The following is a 12864-nucleotide window of genomic DNA, read 5'->3' as shown; positions in this document are numbered from 1 at the left end:
CTAGGTAAACTAAAACAGTACCGGTTCAGCGTTTAGGGGTCTAGGTCATACAGTTTCAGTTTCAGATCTCGGGCCGGTAGAAGGTAGGAGAAGGTTGTAGCTCAGGTGCAACATTGTGGTCAAGTCAAAACTTATACGGCGTGTGGTCGTTCTCACCTCCGTCCTCTCCTGGTCGCTTCTGTCCGGGGTAGTACAGCGAGGGCTCAACGTTTCCTGAGGAGCTGTTGAGGTGGGACATGGCTTCACCTCCCATCTTACCCACCATCTGAAACACAGGCAGGAAACAACAGCTGTAACATCTGGACCAACACAGCAGGAACAACTATGTAGGGAGGGATGGACAATTCAAGCAAAAGTACTAACTATTCAATAATCGCAGGGTACTAATGGATTATTAGTCGACCATTCGATTTGAAATGAGAAGCGGTACTGGAGGAGCGGTACCGCCGGCCCATCGTTTATAATCACCCACTGAAAAACAGCCGTCGCCTTTTAAAAATGGAATCGCAGACTGTGAGACTCGGTGCCGGAGAATGACAATATTATAGATGAGCCCTCATTACAAGTTCCTCGTCACGTAATGAGCGCTCATCTTAACTAGGAAGTCTTCTCTCCCGGCGTAAAACTACCTCAATATTTTCTACCTTGCAGAATTTGAGCTGCACCTCAGTTTCACTTGTTTTCATTTGACAGAGTTTCACACAGAACTTTCTGGTGGAGTCTTTCCATGTTTCTCCTTCTACCACAGTAAAAAGGAAACATAAAGTCTCATAAACTATTCGATTTTTCTGAACAGAACGACTATTCGACTATTAAAAAATCATTGCCCATCCCTACAACGAAGGTTACGGCGGCGGTACAAAGTTTGGGACAAGTTGAGTCTCATGAAGTCCAGAGTCAACACTAGCAAGTTCCAAAAAGTATGAAGTTGGGTTTTGCTCCAGTTCAGGTCTGTGTACGAGTCTGAACTGGTTTGATAAAATGTGAACTGGTCAATCCAACACTGTAAAAGGTTCATGCAGGTTCAGGCACAGGCAGCATCTGTGGTAAAACCTGGTAAAACCTGGTCACCCTGGCCCAGAGTTTGGTCCAGTCAAGACCAACAAGTCAAGTACCAACAAGTCTTAAAGGGATAGTTCACCCAAAATTGAAATTTCACTCATTATCTCCTCCCCCTCATGTGGACTAAGGGCTGGGAGAAGTTTCAGAGTCCTCCGTGGCTTCTCTGAGTTACAGGGGGTCTCGGCGTAGCAGTGCATGTCCATATGACGGTTGCAAATGGATACCAACTGTCCTCATCAAATTTGGACGAACTGGGAAGAGGAGCTTTGAGAAGCTTCCACTACAAAACAAGCTTGAAATATAGACTTACTTAATTTTTTTGGGGACAATTTCGCATTTCGGGGCTTCAATACAAGACGGACATTACATACGAGCAGCATGGAGGTATTTGGATGTTTTTTGGTGTGTCTTTTTGTTACGAAGACAGTTGGTATCCATTAGCAACCGTTATATGGACATGCACTGCTACGCCGAGACCCCCTGTAACTCAGAGAAGCCACGGAGGACTCTGAAACTTCTCCCAGCCCTTAGTCCACATGAGGGGGAGGAGATGATGAGGGACATTTCAATTTTGGGTGAACTATCCCTTTAAACCAAAGAGGTCTCAAGCCTCAAGTCAAGACCCGCAAGGCCAAATTCACGTCCCTGATTGGCTTGACTACCAAAGAGTTCAAACGCCTTGCAGGCTCCAAATCAGGACCAAATGTACCAATCAAAGCCTGAGGACAACGAGACTCTGGTCCAATCACAAACTGAGACAACTGAGAATCAAGTCCTGATCAGACCTGACCCCCTTTATTCAGTGTGGACCTGATCCTGCATCTTCAACATGCAGATTCAACATAGGTAACTCATTTTATTGATTAATTACAATTAATTTTTTCTATGTTTGTTCCAATGAAGGTAATGCCAAGACTTTTCCCAAATAAACAAACCAAAACACGATGCTTTCTTATTCCCTGGTTGGAAAGCAACAGGGACAAGATACTTCTTATACTTCTACTGTAATAGTCTGTCAGTCAAAATTGCCCTTTATTCTATCTATTGTATCTGTTTATTGATTGTCTTATTAACAAAAATGTTGTCTATTGTCCTAAGTGTTCCTGTTTGAGCTCTTGCAAATCCTTTTCCAATGTGGTCTCCTTCCACAAATGGCAAATAAACTGACTCTGACTGAGCAACAGTCTTACATTAACATAAACAAAACAATACAAGTTTCAATCTGACACTTTTGCACTAATAAAAGAGAGTTTGAGTCATTAATTACTTGTGTCTAGGGATGTCACAGTTATAGATTTTCTTGGTACGATTATTGTCAGAGAAATAATCACGGTATTACGATTATGACGATTATTATTATGCAATAATCAATTTCTTTTAAACACTATTTAAATGTGTAAAATCAAATATAGCCAAAAAATACTTACATAACTGATTGTTTACACAAAATATTTTAAATATGTATTAATATAGGACCAATTATTAATCCCCCACGGGAAATGTTTCAGTTTATGTTTATTTTAATCTTTTTTTTTTATTATTACAAATGACACACTTACATTTAAATTCCTACCAATTCAGTGTTACGTATAGGTACATACATACATGTAAATTTACCAGTATCTGTGCATTTACCTTTACTTTGCCGACATGGTTCTGACATATTATCTTTTTTGGAAAGTGACGGTATTCAGGAGTCTTTACGATTAATTAATTGTGGCGTTTAATACCACGATTAATTGTGAAAACAAGTAATCGTGACATCCCTACTTGTGTCATAAGATCTGGTTGTTATTCATTTTAGCCTTTTCTGGAATTGGAATATTGGAATATTTTCCATTAGCTCCAGTGATGACAGTACCGTTTTGTTTTTAACCATGTTTTAACCATGTGATAGTGGAGTGTTGTGAAGTCAGTGTGAGCTCTCAGGTGTTTCTTCCTCCTCCCGTCCGCTCTAACAGGAACTTTCCTAATAAGGACGTGTTCCTAATAAGGTTCCTGACTTGGCTGCGGAGCGGCGCGGCGTCGTGTTGGAGCAGGCAGCGCTCGTACAGACGTTTCACAACTTCATCATGACTAAATAACACAAACAGGCCATTTCTCTGAATGACGCCTGAATTACCCAGAGTTGACTATATGGAGATGAGCTGCTGTGTACGTACGTACGGTGGCCCCGAGGGCTCAACTCACTCCACACAGACACCTGCAACTTGCAAAGACAAAAATGTGCCACAAATTCACATGTTGCAAAAACTCACAACACAACACCACAACTAGAACTGCAAAAATGAATCGATTAATCACACAATAATCAATTACTAAATGAATCATCAACTATTCTGATAATCTAATAATCAGTTTGAGGAGTTTTTTAAAGAAAAAAAGTGAAAATTCTCTGATTCCAGCTCCTTCAATGTGAGTATTTCTGGTTTCTTTGTTCCTTTATGACAATAAACTGAGTCTCTCTTTGGTTTGTGGACAAAACAAGACATTTGAGGACGATGTCGTCTGGTGGTTTGAGAAACACTGATTGATGGTTTTCAACATTTTTTTTACATTTTATTGACCAAACAACTAATCGATTAATGGTTTAAATAATCAACAGATTAATCGATAATGAAAATGTGTGTTTCTGGGGACACAATAAAGTGACGGACCAGGCTAAAGACTAATACTACCTACTGCTGTAACATGTTATGTCAAATGTCATAAGTAAAAGAATGTTATATCAAAATGTAAAAAGCAAAAACAAAAGAAAAGATTATGATGAGATCTGATTATGAAAAGATTTTTATTCTGTGGGTAATGGGGGCGGGACTAGATCAGCTTTTGCTTCTCCCGCTTTCTCTTTCGGCCATGTGTATTTATTATTTGAACTAAGATGAAGTGTGATGATGATGATTTAAATTGACATGCCCGAAATAAACAAATTGATTGATTGATTGATTGATTGATTGATTGAATGCTAAGCTAACAGACCATGTGATCGATAACCAGTAACTTCTAAAGTCTAGAAGCTTTGAACCGACGCGCTGCGGCCCGGACCGGACTCTCAGGGCCACCGTAGTACGATGACATCACTGATGACGTCATCGTTGATTCATCTGCAGCGTATTCTCTGATGAGTTTCTCTCTGACTTCTAAAGATGCAGAACTATTAATTAGTTTTCTACTGATTTATACTAATCAATAATCAATGAATGGTTTCAGCCCTACTTCATTATGACTTGTTTACTGCACACACACACACACACAGACAGCTGACACATGGTGTACTGCAAAGAGACAAAACTACAGCAGAGGGACAAAACTACAGCAAAGACACAAAACTACTGCAAAAAGATAAAACTACTGCAAAGAGACACAACTACAGCAGAAAGACAAAACTACCGCAAAAAGACAAAACTACTGCAAAGAGACACAACAACAGCATGGACACAAAACGACTGCAAAAAGACACAAAACGACTGCAAAAAGACACAAAACTACTGCAAAGAGACAAAACTACTGCAAAGACACAAAACTACTGCAGAGAGACAAAACTGCCGCAAAAAGACAAAACTACTGCAAAGAGACACAACTACAGCATGGACACAAAACGACTGCAAAAAGACACAAAACTAGTGCAAAAAGACACAAAACTACTGCAAAGAGACAAAACCACTGCAAAAAGACAAAAAACTAGTGCAAAAAGACACAAAACTACTGCAAAGAGACAAAACCACTGCAAAGAGACACAAAACTACTGCAAAGAGACAAAACTACAGCATGGACACAAAACGACTGCAAAAAGACAAAACTACTGCAAAGAGACAAAACTACAGCAAAGAGACAAAACTAGTGCAAAAAGACACAAAACTACTGCAAAGAGACAAAACTACAGCATGGACACAAAACGACTGCAAAAACACAAAAAACTACTGCAAAGAGACACAACTACAGCATGGACACAAAACGACTGCAAAAAGACACAAAACTAGTGCAAAGAGACAAAACTACTGCAAAGAGACAAAACTACAGCATGGACACAAAACGACTGCAAAAAGACAAAACTACTGCAAAGAGACAAAACTACAGCAAAGAGACAAAACTAGTGCAAAAAGACACAAAACTACTGCAAAGAGACAAAACTACAGCATGGACACAAAACGACTGCAAAAAGACAAAACTACTGCAAAGAGACAAAACTAGTGCAAAAAGACACAAAACTACTGCAAAGAGACAAAACTACAGCATGGACACAAAACGACTGCAAAAAGACAAAAAACTACTGCAAAGAGACACAACTACAGCATGGACACAAAACGACTGCAAAAAGACACAAAACTAGTGCAAAGAGACAAAACTACAGCAAAGAGACAAAACTAGTGCAAAAAGACACAAAACTACTGCAAAGAGACAAAACTACAGCATGGACACAAAACGACTGCAAAAAGACAAAAAACTACAGTAAAGAGACAAAACTACACTACACCACTCTGTGTTTCTGTGTCGACACACTGGAGACGTCAGGACATGATGGTCATCTTCATCCTCTGTGTGTGCGCGCGTGTGTGTGTCTGTGTGTGTGTCTGTGTCTGTGTGTGTGTGTGTGTGTGTGTGTGTGTGTGTGTGTGTGTGTGTGTGTGTGTGTGTGTGTGTGTGTGTCTGTGTGTGTGTGTGTCTGTGTGTCTGTGTGTGTGTGTGTGTGTGTGTGTGTGTGTGTCTGTGTGTGTCTGTGTGTAGTTGGGTTCTGCTGGTCTCAGGTTCTGGTTCTGTTTTCACACGTTCAGGTTTTTCTCGTCTGTCGACTGAATCCAGAGTCACTGAGTCAACAGCTCCACAGCTATTAGCTTTTAGCTGCCAGCTAACCTCACCTTGACTGGAGAGCACGCACACACACACACACACACACACACACACACACACACACACACACACAATGCACGACACACACAATGCACACACACACACATACACACTGCACAACACACTCAGCGAGGTAACCTTGAATATGAAGATAAAGAGAAGCAGAGAAAAGAGCAGCAGTGGAGATACCTGCTGCTGCTGCTGCCCTCAGCACACACACACACACACACACACACACACACACACACACACACACACACACACACACACACACACACACACACACACACACACACACACTCTGTAACCTTGTTGTGAGGCTGGTGAATGAAGCTCTTGAACACATCTTCATCTTCATCATCATCATCGGTCTGTGTCTAACCGACAGCCAAACCAAACCAAAGCAGGAAGCTGCTGTAGACGAATTCCTCCCAATGAAATGAGTGAAGACGAAGCCTCCGTGAGGTCAAAGGTCACCGGACAGGTCACTCTGTTAAATATTGTCTAGTTGGAGCAGCGACGAGGCCACGCCGCTCCCAGAGATACACAATATGACAACAGATAACACAAAACTACAGCAGAGAGACACAAAACTACAGCAAAGAGACACAAAACTACAGCAGAGACACAAAACTACAGCAGAGAGACAAAACTACAGCAAAGACAAAAAGCTACTGCAAAGAGACAAAACTACAGCAAAGAGACAGAACTATGAGCAAAAAACAAAACTACTGCAAAGACACGGAACTATGGCAAAAAGACAAAATTCCAGCAAGAACACAAAACTACAGCAAAGACACAAAACTACAGCAAAGACAAAAAGCGACAACTACAGCAAAAAGACACAACTATTGCAAAAAGACGGAACTACGGCAAAAAGACAAAACTACTGCACAGAGACAAAACTACAGTATGGACACAAAACTACAGCAAAGAGACAAAACTACAGCAAAGACACAAAGCTACAACTACAGCAAAAAGACACAACTATTGCAAAAAGACGGAACTACGGCAAAAAGACAAAACTACTGCAAAGACACAAAACTACAGCAGAGAGACAACTACGGCAAAAAGACACAACTACTGCAAAAGACAAAACTACTGCCAAAAGAAAAAACTACAACAAAGACACAAAATTAAGGCAAAGAGACAAAACTACAGCAAAGACACAAAATTACAGCAAAGACACAACTATTGCAAAGAGACAAAACTACAGCAAAAAGACAAAACTACTGCAAAGAGATAAAACTACAGCAGAGAGACAACTACGGCAAAAAGCCACAACTACTGCAAAAGACAAAACTACTGCCAAAAGAAAAAACTACTGCAAAGCCACAAAACTACTGGAAAAAGACAAAAAACTACTGCAAAGCCACAAAACTACAGCAGAGAGACCCAACATCCTGAGGAACACTGAACGACCTCTGGGACACTAGAAGGCCACATGGAGGTCAGAGGTCAGAGGTCAAAGGTCAGCAGCAGATCAGCCAATGAAAACATTCTGAGGTGAATTCAGTTTTTAACTCTGGTTCTTTGTGAAGAAACTGGAGAGTTTAAGGTCAAACTCAGGGAGTCTGGTCCAGATTATTGATCCGTTGATCAGCTGATTCCCTTTAAATCAATAAACTGGTTTGTTGGATTCACTGGGAGCAGCTTTGTGTTGTTGTTGGGTTTTTTTGTCTGACATTGAACTCAACACTTTGTGTTTGTGTGTCGGTCTGAGGCAGGTTCACTCTAACCTGACATTTTAACCACTCATCAATAGAACGAATCTCCTTGTTGTTTACAACTACTTCCTGGTAGAAAACCAGCATGAGAACAATAGTGACAGACGAGAGTTTCACTATATTTATCTAATTTTTCATGTCACTATATCACCGTTTAGACTAATCTGATGTTTGTAAAGTTTATAAAACCAATGATTGGACAAACATTACTATTTATGTGTGCACATTTTTGTAATTAGTCATGGTTATCATAGATTAGCCGGGCTAACGGTTAGCTACCTGTTTAACTTTAATAACTCAGTGACTCAATAAACGCTCCATGAAAAAATATTTTCTCCAGCGGATATCTGAGTTCCAACATGACTGAGCTAACTGGAGTAGTTTCATGTCGTGTCCCACAACGGGAGGGTTTTAACAGCTGACGTCCTGCTGTTAGCTTAGCTACCGCCGTTAGCTTAGCTACTGCTGTTAGCTTAGCTACCGCCGTTAGCTTAGCTACCGTTAGCTGTCCCTGTCAGCTGCAGCCACTGATGCTTTCTAGACACTGTGATTCCCCCAAACTGAATAAATACAACACATAGCAACACAAAACACACACACAGAAATAGTAATGTTTCTTCAATCATTTCAGATTTGTCTAAACGGTGATAGGGCGTGAAAAATATGATATATAGCTAAACTCTCGTTCGTTACTATTGATCTCATTCACATTACAGCTGGTTTTCTAAACGGAAGTAGAATGTAAACAACAAGGAGATTCGGTCTATTGATCGATTATCAGAGAGGTGACAGGTGTTGTCATGGTGACACCTGGTGACCTTCAGTGTTGTGTTGCTACGGCGACGCCCTGGACAACAAATCATATTCTGTAAAGACGTAAACAACAGACCAACAACAAACAAACATCCCATAATCAGTTTTAGATTCTTTTGACTCAACATGTGAACACGTCTGTCAACGACTCCACACGCACAAACACACACACACAAGATAAACCTGAGGCCCTGTTGACACGGCAACGCCCCGCAGGTGAAAACAACTGAATATTTTATGGGATGTGCCTTTTGTTCAGACGGCGACGGCGTTTTTGGGGCATATAAAACACAAAAAAGTGAAACCAGCCTCCAGAGTGGAAATCTTAAAACCGCTACACCGTCTAAAGGGTAATAACGCAGAAAGTCTCTGATCCATTTCACCAGAACAGGAAAACAACTACTAACATGACGGATTACACAAACTTTGCGTCACCATGTGGAAGCAGATTTGCCCCCAAATCGCGGAATAAAAAGTGGAAACTAGGCCAGCAACACGATTATTTTCATTATCAATTAATCTGTCGATTATTTTTACGATTAATCGTTTAGTTCTTTGGTCAATAAAATGTTGCAAAATGTTGAAAAACATCAATCAGTGTTTCTCAAACCACAACATGACGTCCTCAAATGTCTTGTTTTGTCCACAAACCAAAGAGAGACTCAGTTTATTGTCATTTAAGAACAAAGAAACCAGAAATATTCACATTTAAAGGGATACGCCAACATTTTTCTCGTGTCTTGCCTCACTCCCGAGTCCATGACCAGCAGATAGACATCATCCTTTCGACTGTGCGTGCAGTAACAAGGGGGATAGAGCCGTATCGCCGTAATTAGCTTAGCTCAAACGCTGAAAGTGTATAGTTAGCCTGCCTCCACCTAATGTCGCTAATTAGCTTAGCTCAAACACTGGAAGTGTATAGGTAGTGTTAGCCTGCCTCCACCTAAAGTCGCTAATTAGCTTAGCTCAAACACTGGAAGTGTATAGGTAGTGTTAGCCTGCCTCCACCTAAAGTCGCTAATTAGCTTAGCTCAAACACTGGAAGTGTATAGGTAGTGTTAGCCTGCCTCCACCTAAAGTCGCTAATTAGCTTAGCTCAAACGCTGGAAGTGTATAGGTAGTGTTAGCCTGCCTCCACCTAAAGTCGCTAATTAGCTTAGCTCAAACGCTGGAAGTGTATAGGTAGTGTTAGCCTGCCTCCACCTAAAGTCGCTAATTAGCTTAGCTCAAACACTAGAAGTGTATAGGTAGTGCTAGCCTGCCTCCACCTAAAGTCGCTAATTAGCTTAGCTCAAACGCTGGAAGTGTATAGGTAGTGTTAGCCTGCCTCCACCTAAAGTCGCTAATTAGCTTAGCTCAAACGCTGGAAGTGTATAGGTAGTGTTAGCCTGCCTCCACCTAAAGTCGCTAATTAGCTTAGCTCAAACGCTGGAAGTGTATAGGTAGTGTTAGCCTGCCTCCACCTAAAGTCGCTAATTAGCTTAGCTCAAACGCTGGAAGTGTATAGGTAGTGTTAGCCTGCCTCCACCTAAAGTCGCTAATTAGCTTAGCTCAAACACTAGAAGTGTATAGGTAGTGTTAGCCTGCCTCCACCTAAAGTCGCTAATTAGCTTAGCTCAAACGCTGGAAGTGTATAGGTAGTGTTAGCCTGCCTCCACCTAAAGTCGCTAATTAGCTTAGCTCAAACGCTGGAAGTGTATGGGTAGTGTTAGCCTGCCTCCACCTAAAGTCATCAGAGAAACTCTTTAGCAACTCTAAAGGGAAACCGGCGGGCCGATCTTCGTCTCAGAGCTACAAAACTCTCCGGTAAGGCATCTTGAACGGGACGAGATCGGTCAAAACGGAGGGTTCAAGCAATGACGGTTTATTTTGGTTCAAGCTAGCTACATCAAGGGTAGGTTAGCTTCCTGTTTCAAAGTAAAAGCACAAATTCTATCGTCATGGTTTTCTGTATGTAAAGGGCAACGGGTGTTTTATTTTGTGAAAGTAACCGGAAGTGCGTTGGTCACAACGGCTAGCTTGAGTAGCGCCGAATTCGTCTGAACAAAATTGTAAACAGCTGGTATTTAGACAAATTAACGACACACTGCTGATCTAAACGGCTACTTTCTCACCTAAACATGTTTGAAATGTTGATAAAGTGATATATTTACAGAGTTTAGAGCTAAAATGAAACCAGCTTCTGACTGCTGATTTCAGCTCGGATAGGAGGCAGGCTAACACTACCCATACACTTCCAGTGTTTGAGCTAAGCTAATTAGCGACTTTAGGTGGAGGCAGGCTAACACTACCCATACACTTCCAGTGTTTGAGCTAAGCTAATTAGCGACTTTAGGTGGAGGCAGGCTAACACTACCTATACACTTCCAGTGTTTGAGCTAAGCTAATTAGCGACTTTAGGTGGAGGCAGGCTAACACTACCCATACACTTCCAGTGTTTGAGCTAAGCTAATTAGCGACTTTAGGTAGGAGGCAGGCTAACACTACCCATACACTTCCAGCGTTTGAGCTAAGCTAATTAGCGGTGCGCTAGCTCTGCCCGTATCTCCCTTGTTACTGCACGCACAGTCGTAAGGATGGTGTCTATCTGCTGGTCATGGATTTGGGAGTGAGGCAAGACACTAAGAAAAAAAAAAGTTAACGTATCCCTTTAATAATCGATTATTGTTCGATTCATTGTTGCAGCTCTGGTGAGAACGCGTTTTCTGTTCAGGTCGTTTCCGTGTAGGCTACACACACAGCCTGAGACGGGTCAGGGCCTGAAGAACCCGTCCCTCTGGACCACAGGTGACCAGACACACTGACACACACACACACACACACCTGATGAACCTGATCCAGTCTAGTCTGGTCTAGTCTGCAGGAACCATGCAGACTTCAGCACAGACTAGAGATAGACCCAGTTTATCTGTGTGTGTGTGTGTGTGTGTGTGTGTGTGTGTGTGTGTGTGTGTGTGTGTGTGTGTCTATATTCTGTCTACATTCTGTGTCATAAACTATAAACTGTTTTGTCTTGTCTGTAACAACATCTATCTCTGTCCCGTCTGTCTGTCCGTCCGTCCTGGGTGAGGGATCCCTCCTCCTCTGTTGCTCACCCTGAGCTTTCTCAGATAGATTTTTTCCCCTGTTTAAAGGGTTTCCCATGGAGTTTCTCCTCAGTCGATGTGAGGAGTCTATCTATAAGGGCAGAGGATGTTATTGTGATGCCATGAGACAAACTGTTGGTAAAAAAAAAAACGGGGCTAGCTATACTACACAAATTAAATTGCCTTGCTTAGCTTTGCCATTGCCTTGTCTATAGGAAGCGGACACACCTCCCCATGGCTGTATAAGGTCCTGAGTGTGTTGCATAACGCAGCCTACTTTAACCAACTTACAGTAAACAGCAGCCTATAAGGGGAGGGGGAGGAGGAGGAGAAGGTGGGGGGGGGGGGGGTCTAGCTCTCATATTAACTGTTGTAAAGCGGGTGAGACTATAACACAGTCTGGTTCTGGTTCTGGTTCTGGTCTGCAGCCCAACAGGTTGCCTCTCTGCCTCTCTCTGTGTCTGCTGTCTGTTCGCCGCCGCCGCCTCAGTCTCAGTGACACGTGTGGCCAAACTTCTGTCCTCCTCTTCCTCCTCCTTCTTCACCTCCTTCACCTCCTCCTCCTCTTCCTCCCCGCGGGGTGACAGCTCCACAAAGTTGCCCCTAACTACCCCCTAACTAACTAACTAACTAACCCACCACCACCACCACCAGGCCGTGACACGGTGTTTCAGAACCGGCCACAGGTCCAACTACAACTCCGCTTCCCTTTTCCCTTTTCCCTTCCTACCCGAGTTCCACAGTTCAGTTAGCATGTTAGCATGTGTGCTAATAGTTGAGTAGTGTGTGTGTAGTTGTAGTTGTGTGAGTGTGATAGTGTGTGTGAGTGTGATAGTGTGTGTGTGAGAGTGTGTAGTTGTGTGTGTGTGAGAGTGTGTTGTCGGAGCACACACAAGAAGTTCACAACCACGGGGGGAAGGAAGGAAAGAAACCGAATAAAAAGTTGCTTTGGCTCGATCCAAACGGCGCGGTTCGGCTCGGCTCGGCTCTGCGTGTGGAGTTGTTTACCTGCCGGGCCCTCTGCAACACGTCGGCCAGGCCGTCCGCCTTCAGCCCCGGCTGGCTCATCGAGGCCTGTCCCTGCACCAGCTCCGCCATCATAGCGCCACTACTAGCTAGTAACTTAGCCGCGACCGTTAGCCCCGTCAGTTTAGTTAGCCGTTACAGCTAGCCGCCGGATTAGCAGGCGCTGCTAGCTGAAGCTGTGGCCGCGGAGAGCGCGTCGAGGCGAGAGGCCTCACTCCCACCGGTTTCTGGGGAACCATGCGGAAGTAGATCAACAGCGACTGTAGTTTTAGTGTTTTTACTGCGTTTATTTTGTTTTCTTC

General features: G+C 42.7%; 1 protein-coding gene across 5 annotated transcripts in view; it reads right to left on the bottom strand.

The window, feature by feature from the left end:
- Positions 1–12864, bottom strand: part of LOC146980638 (far upstream element-binding protein 3-like) — a 169318-nt gene that overhangs the window by 29216 nt on the left and 127238 nt on the right. For all 5 annotated transcript variants that reach the window (XM_085785728.1, XM_085785732.1, XM_085785729.1 and 2 more), the window contains exons 2-3: positions 12545–12647; positions 157–265 (exon numbers count right to left, since the gene is read on the bottom strand). In XM_085785728.1, coding sequence (XP_085641854.1) covers positions 157–265; positions 12545–12637 — 202 coding nt within the window. In that variant the 5' untranslated portion in view covers positions 12638–12647. The remainder of the gene's footprint in view (positions 1–156; positions 266–12544; positions 12648–12864) is intronic.

The sequence above is a fragment of the Trachurus japonicus genome, chromosome 9, assembly GCF_045865225.1.
Source record: "Trachurus japonicus isolate A0001 chromosome 9, Traja_1.0".
NCBI lineage: Eukaryota > Metazoa > Chordata > Actinopteri > Carangiformes > Carangidae > Trachurus > Trachurus japonicus.
The sequence above is the reverse complement of the archived record's forward strand: the minus strand, read 5'-3'. Positions and strand labels throughout refer to the sequence as shown.